This window comes from Mobula birostris, chromosome 6 (genome assembly GCF_030028105.1).
Source record: "Mobula birostris isolate sMobBir1 chromosome 6, sMobBir1.hap1, whole genome shotgun sequence".
Taxonomy (NCBI): Eukaryota; Metazoa; Chordata; class Chondrichthyes; order Myliobatiformes; family Myliobatidae; genus Mobula; species Mobula birostris.
Genome location: NC_092375.1, coordinates 40539281 through 40554382, shown reverse-complemented (window position 1 = coordinate 40554382; position 15102 = coordinate 40539281). Strand labels below are relative to the sequence as shown.

The 15102-nt window shown below is 38.9% G+C and overlaps 1 protein-coding gene across 2 annotated transcripts in view; it reads left to right on the top strand.

The window, feature by feature from the left end:
* Positions 1–15102, top strand: part of LOC140199763 (syntaxin-binding protein 5-like) — a 340576-nt gene that overhangs the window by 228828 nt on the left and 96646 nt on the right. For both annotated transcript variants that reach the window (XM_072262244.1, XM_072262243.1), the window contains exons 17-18: positions 4579–4704; positions 6218–6369. In XM_072262244.1, coding sequence (XP_072118345.1) covers positions 4579–4704; positions 6218–6369 — 278 coding nt within the window. The remainder of the gene's footprint in view (positions 1–4578; positions 4705–6217; positions 6370–15102) is intronic.

Below are 15102 nucleotides of genomic sequence, written 5' to 3'. Positions count from 1 at the left end.
TTACTGAGCACCATGTGGAACTCAATAAGGAAAATTTATTTTGTTGGTTGGTGTACGATTAGAATCCTCCATATTCTAAAGGTTAAAGATTAGCTTTATTGGTCACGTGTATGTCGAAACATCAAAACATATCATGAAATCTGTTGTTTGTGTCAATGACCAACACAGTCCAGGGAGTGTGCTAGGAGTAGCCCGCAAGTGTCGTCATGTTTCCGCCGCCAACATAGCATGCTTCTAACTTGTGAGTCCTAACCTGAGGAAACCCGAGCACCCAGAGGAAACCCATGCAGTTACAGGGAAAATGTACAAGCTCCTTTCATACAGAGGTGCAAATTGAATCATGATCACTGGCACTTCAAGGCATTATGCTAAGTGCTATGCTACTGTGCCACTCTTAATATTCATTTAAATCAGGTCTCATGGCCTGTTTAATGATATTTTTAGGATTTTAATGAGGTTCCAATTAATTTCTTTTTTTTTATTAATTATTTAAAACTAATTGCTAATTTGGGCAGGGCTTAACCAATTTACTGACTGATACTTAATCATTGATTTGCTTGTGCTACATCTCACTGGACTCTGGTGAGATGATCCTCTGCATCTGACCCAACTTGATTTGGTCTATAAAACAAGTATGTTAGCAAATACTTAACAAAATTTTACCAATATGGCATTCCACTCTTAGAGATCAATGAAGATAATCATTCAGCATTATCTCCAACCGTGTGTAGGACCTTCAGTGGAATAGTACTGGCAGAATTTCTCATTCGTAATAAAAACAGCCAATGCTAGAAGCATTCGGCAAGTCAGGCAGCATCTGTGGACCTGAAATGTTAACTATGTCTCTGTTCCTAGTGGAGTCTCCAGTCTGAAACATAAACTCTCTCTCTCTTTCCACGGATGCTGCTTGTTCAGCTGAGTGTCCAACACGTTCTGCTTTTACTTAAGATTTTTATCATCTGCATGTTTTAACACCTTTTATCACTTTTCATTCATTTCCTGAACTCCAGCGTTTGCCTGACAGCAATTTACAGATTTCCACAATTGTAGGCACATACAAAAAACATCAAAAGTTTGCTGTTCACTGTACAGAGCATTATCTGTGAATTCTGTTTTGCTAGCTTTTCCCAAGTAAAATCCAAGCCATTAACCTCCTGAGCTTTTGTTTTGCTGGAAGCTTTAATTCTCTTGCTCAGAAGTTGTTGAATTATCGTGGATAGAGTTAAGGAACTGCAAGGGTAAAAAGACCCTGATAGGAGTTTTATTCAGACCCCCAAACAATAGTAAGGCAGTAGTCTACAAATTACAATGAGAGATAGAAAATGCTTGCCAAAAGGCCAATGTTACAGTAGTCATGGGGAATTTCAATATGCAGGTAAACTGGGAAAATCAGAGTGGTGCTGGATTCCAAGAGGGGGAATTTCTAGAATACCTACAAGGTAGTTTTTTAGAGCAGCTCGTAGTTGATCCCACTAGGGGTTCATCTATTCTGGATTGGGTGTTGTGCAATGAACCGGAATTGATTAAGGTAAAAGAACCCTTTGGGGAAAGTGATCATAATATAATCGAATTCGCCCTGAATTTTGAGATGGTGAAGCTAAAGTCAGATGTGTCAATATTACAGTGGAGTAAAGGGAATTACAGAGATGTGAGAGAGGAGATGGCCAGAGTTGATTGGAAAAGAACACTGGCAGGGATGACAGCAGAGCAGCAATGGCTGGAATTTCTGGAAGCAATTTGGAAGGCACAGGATATATACATCCCAAAGAGGAAGAAGTATTCTAAAGTCAAGATGACTCAGCTGTGGCTAGTGAGAAGTCAAAGCTAACATAAAGCAAAAGAGAGGGCATATAATAGAGAAAAACTTAAGGAGAAGTTAGAGGATTGAGAAACTTTTAAATACCAACAGAAGGCAACTAAAAAGTCATTTAGAAGGTAAAGATGGAGTACTATCTATTGTATTGTAAGCTAAAGAGGATACCAAAAGTTTCTTCAGATACATAAAGTGTAAAAAAGAGTCGAGAGTGGATATTGGACTGCTGGGGAAACAGTGCTGCAGAGGTAGTAATGGGGGACAATAAGATAGTGGACAAACTAAGTAAGTATTTTGCAGCAGTGTCCTATAGGATACACTAGCAGTATGGTGAAAGTTCCAGGTGTCGGGGTCATCAAGTGCGTGAAGTTACCATTACTAGAGAGAAGGTTTTCGGGAAACTGAAAAGTCTGAAGGTAGATAAGTCACCTGAACCAAGTGGTGTACATTCCAGGGTTCTGAGGAGGTGGCTGAAGAGATCGTGGAGGCATTAGTAATGATCTTTCACGAACCGCTAGATTCTGGAATGGTTCTGGCAGACTGGAAAATTGCAAATGTCACTCCACTCTTCAAGAAGGGAGAGAAGCAGAAAAAAAGGAAATTATAAGCCAGTTAGTCTGACCTCATTGGTTAGGAAGATGGTGTAATCAATTATCAAACATGAGATCTCAGGATACTTGGAGGCACATGATAAAATAGGCCATAGCTAGCATGGTTTCCTCAAGGGAAAGTCTTGCCTAACAAATCCGTTAGAATTCTTTGAAAAAATAACAAGCAGAGTCAAAAAAGGAGAAGTGGTTGATGTTTATGTATTTGGATTTTTAGAAAGCCTTTGAAAAGGTGCCACACATGAGGCTGCTTAACAAGGGAAGATTCTAGTATGGATAAGGTAGTGATTAACTGGCAGGAGGCAAAGAGTGGAAAAAAGCGGAGCCTTTGCGGGTTGGCTGCTGGTGACTAGTGGTGTTCCATAGGGGTCTGTGTTGGGACCAATTCCTTTTACGTTATACGTTAATGATTTGGTGATGCAAGTGATGGCTTTGTTGCAAAATTTCCAGATGATACAAAGGGACAGGTAGTTTTGAGGAAGTAGGGAAGCTATGGAAGGATTTAGACAGATCAGGAGAAAGGGTAAAGAAATGGCAGGTGGAATACAGTGTCGGGAAGTGTATGGTCATGCACTTTGGCAAAAAAAAATGGAAGAGTTGACTATTTTCTAAACTGAGGGAAAAAATGCAAAAAAAACTGAGATGCAAAGGGACTTGGGAATCCTTATGCAGGATTCCCTAAAGGTTAATTTGCAGGTCGAGTCTGCGGTGAGGAAAGCAAGTGCAATATTAGTATTCATTTCAAGAGGACTAGAATATAAAAGCAAGGATGTAATGTTAAGACATTATAAAGCACTGGGGAGGCCTCACTTGGAGTATTGTGAGCAGTTTTGGGCCCCTTATCTTAGAACAGATGTACTGAAACTGGAGAGGGTTCAAAGGAAGTTCACAAAAATTATTCCAGGTTTGAACACTTGCCATTTGAAGAGCATTTGATGGCTCTGGGCCTGTATTCACTGTAATTTAGAAGAATGAATAGTGACTTCATTGAAACCTATCAAATGGTGAAAGGCCTTGATAGAGTGGAAGTGGATGTGGATAGGTTATTTCATATGGTGAGAGAGTCTAACACCAGAGGATACAGCCTCAGAATAGAGAGGTGCCTGTTTAGGACAAAGATAAGGAGGAATTTCTTTATCTTCTGGTTTTATGGTGTTAAGTTCCAAACTAATGTTCAGACACCTGGATTACTAATCCAGGAGCAAAATTGAAAACCTGTCTTGCAGCTGTTGTACTTAAAGTCAAGGAATTGAATAAATGTGAAGTAACAAGTAGGTGTCACTTACAGTGTCAAAACCAGCACTGTTACAAAAAATCCATCAAGATGTCTTTAAGGAAAGTTCTTGCACATTCTGGATTATATATGACCCTATATTATTAATCTGGTTGCCTGCTAGTTGCCCTCTGAAATGGTTTAACAAATTATTCTGCTTAAGATATGAACAGGATGAGTGATAAATACTAGTTTTGTTACCGGTGTCCACATTACAGGAAGAAAAATCTGTCATTTTTCTTTACCATTTAGTATTTATTCATTTTGATATATCCAATGTTAATTACTATATAATTTGTCTCACATAATTAGTCTAGAATCTGAACCTTACAATGCCACATTCTCTATTGTCCTCCCACAGCTAGCTATTTTTCTACCTTTACATTGCACCTTGCTTTTTAAAATCATAACTAGTTTGCACTTATTGTCCCTTGTCTGACCAATTGTAGTGCAAGTGGAAAAAGTAACTTGATTAAAACATAATTAATTACATGGAAAAAGTATACTACCATGTGAATAAGTGAAGATTGCAGATTACAAAAGAAGAAAGAAAAGTTAATTGTAAAAAGATTGATTGCAAGGTAATTGCAGTTATGATGTGTAAATAATAATTAATAATAATATTTTAAATGTTCCAGATCAAAACACTTTGCCTTTAACTTCAAATGGAGAAAACCTTTGCCTTAATTACCTCAAATTGTATAAGATTTTTGAGTTCAAATCTCTTAATGCTTGCTTATTCCTCTGTAGTTTCATCTACTGCTACAATTCACAAATCTCTGCACTACAGACTTCCCACTAATATACAATTAATTTCAAAAAGAGTTCCAATGTGAATACACTTGTCTAGGCTTTTTACCCTATCATCTTACTTTGCACTAAAGGGTGAAAACTCGTCCTGTCAAAATGGCTCCTGGATATCAGGCTGATCTCGTCATTCAGCTGGTATGGATTGATGGCGAACCACCTCAACAGATCACCAGCCTAGCAGTTAGTTCTGCCTATGGTCTGTAAGTAAACTAATCATGAAATAACTTTACCCTTGACATATTGTATATAAGTATCTATCTATTAGCATGAAATCAGATCTTATGCTAAGTCAGCATATAGAAAAATGTAATTGTGCAAGGCAGAATGCAGAGAAGATTTAGGAAGATGTCAACTGTGAGCAAAGATTTGTTAGACTAGCAATGTTTTCTTGGTACAGGCAAAAGGGAACCTTAATTCAGGAGTATAAAATTATTAGGCCTTGATGCAGTAGCTAGAGAGAAATTAATTCTCTTGGCAGGAAGGTTAAAATGAGGAGATGTAGATTAAAAACAATAGAGGAAGAAAGGAAATAATTTTATCTAAACGGTGTTAGATTTCTGGAACTCGCTGTCAGAAATAGTGGGAGAGGTAGAAACCTTCACACTTACATTATAACATATTTGGATTTACACTTGAGAAACTAAGAATTGCATGGCTACAGACTAGGTACTAAAAAGTGGTATTAGGTTTGGTAAGTCTTATTTTTAACCAGTTTGGCCTGTTCCTGCCTCTATTTTTTATGTTTTTATATTTACCACAATTTGTGCAATAATGTTGTCTTAAATCAGTATATTCTGATTACCAGCCATTTGGCAACTTGAAATAGTTTCTCATTTACTCTTTTAAAGTCATTCATAGTTTTGAGCACCTTTATGGTTCTCATGTTAACCTTGAATGAAAATCAAAAAAAAAACTGCAGATGTTGACAATGTGAAACAAATAAAAACATTCATTAGGTCAGACAGCATCTGTAGAAAAAGACATAGGATTAATATTTCAGGTTAAAAGTCCCACTTTAATCTTCTGTGCTCAGAGGAAAATAGTTGAGGTTTCACTGGTCACACAATTGAATTTGAATTTTTGATCTCTGTTATCACCCTCGCGTTTTGACGTGAGTTGGCAACAGCACATGACAAATGTCGAGCTCTATAACGGGGCACTGTCTACACCATCCCGAGCTACCTGCCAGCCTAGTCATCATATGGGAGCCCAAGCACGGGAAGATGATCCCTGGGTGCTCTCCCAAGACTATGGTCAACACGCTCCTAGAAGACAGCGATGCGGCTAATGTAGATGAACTGAACACACTGATGAGGGAGAGGGAGAAGTGGAGAGTCCGTCATCGTGCCCGACGCCGGCCCCCTAGGCCTGAGTCGACGTAGTGGTAGCAGTAGTAGTAGTAGTAATCACCCTGGTAAAATCCCTTTTTGCCTTAACAAAGGTTTGATACACAGCAGCCGAAGCTGACATCTCACTAGTGATTTGTGAATATTTAGCATGACAAATATGTTTAAAAATTAATTAGCTATTTTACCAACTTGGCCTGTTATCTCTAAGAGTTAATGAGCATGCCTCATATCTTAATGAGTACAGTTGATGTTAAAGGTCTTCTTCATTTATGACTATCTTTTGACCTTTCTAATAGAACTTAGTTTATATAATGCAACTTGTAAACAAATAACATATCTATTTTCCTTTATGTCTTACCTCCAGTGTGACATTTGGAAACTGCAATGGTTTGGCAGTTGTAGACTTTATGCAGAAGACCATTCTACTTAGTATGGGAACCATTGAGCTTTATGGTACAAGTGACCCATTTCAACGCCATCTCAAATCTCCTCGTAAGAGCAAACAGCTCACTGCAGGTACAATCTAAATGTAAGGTTAGAGTGTCTATTCTTGTGAAATTCTGCTTATTCCCCTGTTTTCTCTTGTAAACCAGTAGTCGCCTGTGGTGGATGTAATGTTGTTTGTTTGTTTATTCATCTATTCATAAATTTAGAGCAAGACAGATACCTATATTTGAGTACTACTACAACAGCCTATTTTTGGGCCAGATGGTTCTCGTACTCCCTTCTGACAGAAGGAAGCCATTCAGCCTATTGCGTCAGTGCCAGCTATCAGAGCATTCATCAGTCCTATTCCTTCATTTCCTTCCTTATAACCTATTCCACATGCCCATCAATTTCCCTAGATTCTCCTGCTACCCAGCTATATCATGGATAACTTACAGCTTACCTGTTATATTTTGTAAGTTCAAAATTAATTGAAAGAAAGGCACAGGTCCAGGGATAACATGTACGCTTATAAGTGGGGCACACAGTTAAGATGTAATGCTGTGATGACATACAGTATGACATTCGTGTCCTTTTTACATATAGCCCATAATGAATTATGTAAGCAAAAAGGCTGAACGGCTTCCTTAATCAAACAATATATCTACAATATTATACATATACTTACAGTATACTATATAATACACTTACTATACAGACATCCACAGCATAGTAATTTTTAAATTGTCCCATTCAAGCCTAAAGATTTAATGTCTGTGAAGGATTTCTTACCCTTGTGGAGTAATGTCTCTGATGACAAGGGAGGGCACTCTGCTTGGCAGAAAAACTCATGGCTGTGAAACAATCTCAGTTGCTGGTGGCTGTAGGAGTTGAGTCTGGAACTGTGGGAAGTGTTCTGACAGCTATGGATACCTTTCTTCTTTAACAATTGACTCTTCTCTCCTCAAATGATCGATGTGTTGTCTTCAGATGATATCAGATGCAATCTCCATTCTGTAGGAGAGTGGTCCAATTCTGTCCTTAATCTTAGCCAAGTACCCACCTTTGATCACCTCTGTAGTCCCTCATCAGGACTGCTTGTCCAGGAGTGAAGCATTGAGCCTCCTTGTTTGAGGAGTCCTCAATATGTCTCAGCTGGTTGTCCTGCATACTCCTTCTGAGATTGGGTTTGAGGAGATCCAAGTGTGAACACAAGGAATGACACAGAAAGAGCATCAGTGGTGAGTTGATGGTTGTGGAGTGTGCTGAATTGTGATCTAAAAGGAGGAAACTGGCGAGCTTCTGATTCAGTGTTGGAGTATTGTGTTCTGCTGTCCTTGTTCGTAGTGCACTCTTTAGACTGAACTAGTCTTTCCACCAAGCCATTCGTAGCTGGGTGGTACACTGCAGATGTAATATGTCTTATCCAATTCATTTTCAGGAATGACTGAAACAGTTCCACCACAAACTATGGCCCATTATCACTGATTATGTGTTACAGAACACCAGTCCTTGAGAAAGGGCTTCTCAGCACATCAACAGTGTGCAAGGCTGTAGTGGGGGCTACTGAGAACACTTCTAGCCACTTTGTAGCTGCATCCACTGCTACCGAGAAATTTGTGTCCATGAATGGTCTGGCAAAATCCACATGAATCCTTTGCCAGGGGCATCAAGGCCAATCCCAGGGAGGGAGAGCCACTGCTCTTGGTATTGTCTGAACATGTTGGCATCCTGAACAGTGCATGGCAAGCTGCTGACCAAACAAAGTTTCGGGGCAGTGCTTTCATTTTGACCATGCATAGGTAACCGGCATGTAGCTCCTCCAACACTTTAAGATTACAGCTTGGATGGTACAACTCTCAATCCCCACATAAGGCAATGCCTGTCAAGGGCAAGTTCATCCAGGTGCTAGCAAAAATGGGGGAGCTGGAATTTCTGCCGCACATTTCAGCCATTTTTGGTTGGCCATTTAATCCTCAGACAGTGTGGATTTTTTTTTGTCTGCTTTCCCTTTGGATCATCTCTGTCATGACATGGAGACTTCTGATTTGCATTTGGGAGTATAATTCCAGATGAGTACCTTCTTTTGTAAATTTTTCAGATATTTCCTGTTTCAAGGTAAACAGGGCAATCCTTCAGCATTTCCATGATTAATTGTCTTTTGGAATTCAGTCTTGTAATTGTATCCTCCCAGAAACCGAGCCCATCTCTACATATGTACTGCCACTGTTAGTGGATTGAAAATGGACACTAGTAGTTGATGATCAGTCATGAGGGTAAACCCTCTCCCTTACTAGTACTGGTTGAAATGTTTTACACCCCAAACCAGACTTCAGACCTTTCTGTCAATCTGTGCATAGTTTTTCACTGCAACAATAAGGAAATGTAATGCAAAAGCTACGGTGTGTTCACTGATAACATGTAACATGACTGCACCTATACCACAAGGTGAGGCATTACAAGTGAGCTTCACTGGGTAATGTGGATCATAATGTGTGAGGACGGTGATGTCACCATTTCCTTTATCTTTTGGAAAGTCACCTCACACTGCTTTGTCCATTGTCATTTCTTCCTGATCTGCAGGAATGAGTTCAAGGTGTAGAGCACAGTAGCCACGTTTGGCAAGAGCCTGTTATAGTAATTGACAAATCCTAAAACGGACTGCAACTGTGACATGTCCTTTGGTCTAGGGACATCCATGACTGCTTAAATTTTCTCAGTACATTTGTGTAAATCTTATGTGTCACTAGTGTGAGCACAGTTAGTGATGCTTGGTTTAAACTATTCCTTGTTGCATCGTGCTCTAAGCCCATTATCTTCTAAGCTTTTTAACACTGTCTTGAGATTTTGGAGATGTTCCTTGTCATCCAGGTAACATTGAGTGCAGCCTTTTAACACCTGGTCTATAGCTCTCTGCCAGACTGCAGGTGCAGATGCTACTCTAAAAGAAAACCTATTGTGGTAAAGACCTTTGTGTACATTTATGGTGAGAAATACTTCTTCCACCTCCATCTATAGGTAGGCCTCAGCTAAGTCTACTTTGCTGAAATGTTTTTCTCCAGAAAGGTTTGATAAAGATATTCTCTGTCCTGGGTAGAGGTTATTGATCTACTTTCAGTACTGGTAACCTTCAAATCACCACAGATTCTGACAGATCCGTTCTGCTTGGCTACTGGGACTATTAACATTGCCCATGGGTTCCATTCAACCTTGGGAAGAATTCCTTCAGCCTCCATGTGACCTAGTTCTCTGGCTACTTTGTCAAGGATGGTATAAGGAACCAGATGGGCTTTGTAAAATTTATATTTTTGTTGTCTCAGCCAATCGTGGCCTGACAATCCTGGCCCTCCTGTTTTTACCACATGCAAGCTCAATGTGGCTCGTTGGTTGTTGTATTTCAGTGTTACAAATGTCATTCTCACGGGAGTTGTATTTACTCCAGTGTAAGTTCTTAGTTGGATATCTGAAGGCTTCAATTCAGTATCCTTGAAATACCATAACACAATTTCTTTGGCCAGGCAAGTTTCTATTTAGACATTGCAATTTTGTTTACGCTCATTTCCATTCCTGATTGCAACTCAATTGTGAACTTATCTGCTGTTTCCATTGATACAGCGATTTCTACTAGTCTCTTAAATGTGAGTTGTGCTTCAGTTAGGAGCATATTTCGAATGCTTTCTTATAAGATTCCACAAACTAAACGATTTCTCAGTGCATCATTAAGCCCATCACTGAACTGACAATGCTCAGACAACTTCTTCAATTCAGCTACGTGTGCTGAAATGGACTCCCCTTCCTTTTCAATCCACTTATGAAACCTAAAGTCTCTGCAATCAACAATGGTTTCAATTCTAAGTACTCCTGTAGTACCTTCATGATATCAGCAAATCTTACCTTGGCTGTCTTGGCAGTCAAGCTTCCAAGCAAACTGTGGGCTCTTCCACCCATTGTACTCGGTAAAGCTAGCACTCATTTCTCATCGACTATTCCATTTACTGCTCAATTTGTTCAGTATACATCTCCTAGTTATCTGCCATGTAATCGAATGCATCTATCTTTATGCATTTTCTGCTCTTTTAAAAATTTATTATTATTGTTACTATTATTATCGTTATCATCACCTGGTACTCACTGTTTATGAACCCATAAATTTTGTTCGTATTCTGCATTTTTTTTACTTGAGCGTTTCTTCCTGCGAAGAAAGCATGCTGGTTTTTTTCAAATTTGAACATCTTGATGCTGTGTTTTAAAACTTAATCGTCACGATTGTTATTTTTTGTAACTCCAAAAAATTAATCAAAAGAAATCACAGGACCGAGGATAATGTGTACGCTTCTTAGTTTTGCTTTCAGTGAGGCAAGCACATATGACATAGCAGCATGATGATGCCATTCATGTACTTTTACATATAATCCGTAATGAATTATGTAAACAACAAAGAATGCTTAATCAAACAATATACTTACAAGATTACTCAAAGATTACTGAAATATTAAATACCTAAAAATACCAACCCATACCTCTTAGGGATCTGGAAAAAACCAGAACACCTAAAAGAAATCCACAAGGGAAAAGTCCAGAGCCCATATTGACAGTGCACACATTTGGAAATAAACCTGGCTGCTGGAGCCGTGTGCTCAACACTAACTTCTGTGCTACCATGTTTGACTCACATCCACCAATACGTCGCGTTGGAGTCAAGAAAACCTGGCAGTCCTGGTGAACTTGTGAACATTAGCATGCAAGTAAAGTCACATCTCCTTACCTTGCACTTGCTAATAGTGCCACACACCTGTGTTGTTCCACAGCTGACAAACTTTTGATATCTCTTCTATGTCCTTTCTTGATGTCGAAAGTTAACCTGCCAACTCATACCAACCCACTCAACCAAAAAAAGAGCACAACTGGATATTGACACAATCGTTTAGAAAGATGTGGAAATTTTGAAAAATGTTAGCAATTGTTAAACACAATTAATCGTCATTTAATTATTTATCCAATATCTCTCTCTCTTCTTGGTTGATGTTTTGTGCAAACAATTATGTCAGCAACACTAATTTGTACCCTTGCTCCATTATGAGTTCTGGACTGAGCCATGAATGGCTAAAGTCTCACTCAGTCAGCGGACTCTTGAAATTGAGAAGCTTGCTTGCAGCAAAAATATCAAAGTATCTGAATGGCATTTTCAAATGCTATAAATTAGTTAGGTGACTTGAAGTCCATATTTACTATTATATATAAAATGTGAACAAATCCTGAAATTCTACATGCCACGTCCCTTTGTGATTATTGTGTGCTTTTACTGAACTATTCATTTTAACTTTATAACTGTTGCATACTTCTGAGCCTGGGTAGTATCCTAATGAAAGTTCTCTTCTTTAACTGGTTGTTGCTTAATCGAATGCCAAGTCAAGACGATTTTTTTCCCCAAGTAAACACTGAGGACTCTCAGGATTGATCTCCATGTAAAGATGCTTGTCCAGTGACAAAGCATCTTTACAGAGACTGTGCCCACTTTTGGACTGTTGTGTTGGTTTTAAGTTACAACTTATTGAAGCACAAAAGCAATGGCACTTTTATGGAACTTACTAAAGCAAAGACTTTCAAACCTCTAAGAACTGATAATTTTATATAGAATTTAGATACTGTATAAATAATTTTACATCATTTTAAAATTGCATTTCTTTCCAATTATCTATGATATTTTATCTGTTGTTCCATTATAAGAAATGTTAATTGTTACTGATTATCCTTGAAGCTAGGTTGGTGGGAAATAGTGACCTAGACTAAACAATGCTCGCTGTAACTAATGCCCCATTGGAAGACTGATAGGGTTGTCAAAGCACGTTCTTCCCTTCCTACTGTTCTGCAATAGTTTGTTGTTATAATTGTTTTTAGGAGCAATTAATGATTTTTTAAAAAATAAATATTGCTTTTAAACAGTGATGAGCTTTATCAAACCATTCTTTAGAATTAAGCTTGTTTACCTGGTGGAGCAATATTTCGTTTCAATCTTTAGAGGAAAATGAAATATTATAGCAACTTACTTCATAAAGCAGTTTCCAAAATAATTGCACATCAAAGAATCTTAATTAGATACACTCAGGGCCAAAAGGCTCCTTCCATGCTTCCATTTAGAATGAATAGCAGTCTATGAAGCATAATTAAATGTATTTTCAAAAGAATCTTCAAAATAGTGTAAACAAAAATATTAAGATACAGCAACAATGCTTAGAAATTGGACTATGCAGTGTCACACGAAATTCAACAAAATATAAAGCATAGTGGAAAACCAGGTATTAACAGATCGTGCCACTCATGATATTCCTTCCACTATGCATCTGATGTGGTCTTTGCATTGAAAGTTTTCAGATATGTGATGTGGCATACATCACATAGCTAAAATTAATGCCTTATTTTTGTGACTTTCACACACAGGCTACTTGAGAAGATAATACTTGCAGTATTTGTTCAGTGTTATTTAAAAATGATCTGCCAGAACAGGTCATGGTTTGTGGACTCCAACACTGGGATCCCACCTCTAGTAAGACTCCTTTAAATATACGCCTGGAATGTGTGTGTGCAGTATACTTTCACTAGACCCATACACAAAGTATGTGCACTAATGAGAACTGACTCTTCTGGATCCAAACAAAAACAAAGCTTCGCTTAATGACAGGTCTGCAAACAATGTAATGTGGTCACATGAGAGGGTCAAATCATTTCCACCTACGAGTCGGCTAAGAAAAAAGTTGACGGCTTTTGCTCTGCAGTCAATAGACTCTTATCCTTGCCTCACCACTCTTTTCGATACCGTTGTCCCACACGTTCATGATTCTTTTTCAACTTCCTGTCAACTGACCGTCGGGATGGGACAAGGCTAGTATTATTGCCCTTGCAATCATAGTGGTTAGTCATCATGCTGAGCTCTGTCAATCAGTCTTATAGAAGTTCTCCTACAGAGATACAAGGAAGGGAATTCCAGGTTTTAGGCCAAATGATACTGATGAACGGATGATATATTTTTCATCTAGGACTTGGAATGGTCTCCGAAGTGGAGCTTTCCCTTGCTGCTTATTATGTAGAATTTTTGGTGGCAGCAGTCATGCATTTGAAAGTGTTGTTGGAGCCTGGTTGAGGGCATTGTGTAAACAGCACAATCTGCAATCATGGTGTGTTGGTAGTGGTGTGTTTAAGGTATTGGAGAAGATGACAATCAAACAATAATCATGAAAGATATTCAGTTTATTGATGAAGTTAGTGCATTCCTCATCAAGGTAGATGGAGATGATTCTATCACAGTCTTGATTTGTGACTTGCTGAAAGAAAGGCACTTGAAGGGTCATGAGGTGAGGCAGATGCTGAAGGATAGGATACCTAGCTTTTACAGCCTCAGCATATCACAGTAACCTCCTCAGGATGTTGATGGTGGGGGATATGGCAAGGGTAGCTGATTAGATTCTCATGTGGGCAGTTATTAATATCATATGCAGATAAACTGGTCTCTTTGATGGTTGGAATGTCAGGAAGAAGCTGAAGTGGAATCGCAAGTTGCCATTTTTTGGCAGAATGTACTTGTAAAGTGCATCAGCCTTGTCTATGAGGCATTTTCTAGGCCCTACATTTGTTGAGGATGGGGATGTGCTTTGCGCCACCTCCTCCTGTGAATTATCCATTGCCATTCATGACTAGATGATACAATAGTGCAGAGCTTTTAATGGATATGTTGATTGTGAAGTTACTTAGCTTTGTATGTTGCATGCTGTTCAGCTCATTTGTTCCCAGTTCAGTAGATTGGTACCTCACTTTTAGGTATGCCTGATTCTAATCTTGCAATTTTGTTTTGTACTAATTGAATAAGGCTGAAGTACAGGTTTGATTTTAATGGTACAATGAAGAAGTCTCAGGCCAAGAAATGGTCATTTCTACTGCTGCTTATGGCATTCTGTTGCACTTATGGATGTATTCTGAGTGTACCTCATATAACAATCATATAAATATCTTCTGTGTGAAGAAAACACCTCGCCTTTAAAACAGATGTAGCAACAACGTTGCCATGAAGAAATCGCCAACAAGAGAAAATCTGCAGTTGCTGGAAATTAGAACAACACACACAAAATGCTGGAGGAACTCAGCAGTCCAGGCAGCCTCTATGGAAAAATGTAGAGTCGACATTTCAGGCAGAAACCCTTCAGCAGGACTGGAGAAAAAAAGCTGAGGAGTATGATTATGAAGACACGTAGTCCTCTTTTATGGTCATTTAGTAATGCATGCATTAAGAAATGATACATTATTTCCTCCGGTGTGATATCACAAAACACAGGACAAACCAAGACTGAAAAAACTGACAAAACCATATAATTATAATATATAGTTACAGTGTAACAATACCATAACTTGATGAAGAAGTCCGCGAGCACAGTAAAGTTCAAAGTTTTTCAAATGTCCCACATCTCACACAGATGGGAGAAGGAAGAAAAACTCTCCCTGCCATGCCGACCACAATCCGACTCTGAGTTATCCGAAAACTTCGAGCTCTGATCAGCTTTCTGACACCGAGTACTGAGCACCATCTCTGTCCGAACGATTCGACCTCCTTCTCGGTCGCCAAAAGCAAGCAAAGCTGAGGATTTTGAGGCCCACCCTCCAAAAGATTCCCGACCACACAGTAACGACAGCAGCAAACGGGCATTTCAGAAATTTCTCCAGATGTTCCTCTGTGCTTTCACATCCATTCTCCATCAAATCAGAATTGTCCACGGCCCCTATTTAATGAATACGATATCATTTTTGCTGGAGAGCTGCGCAGCGCGCTGCCATCTT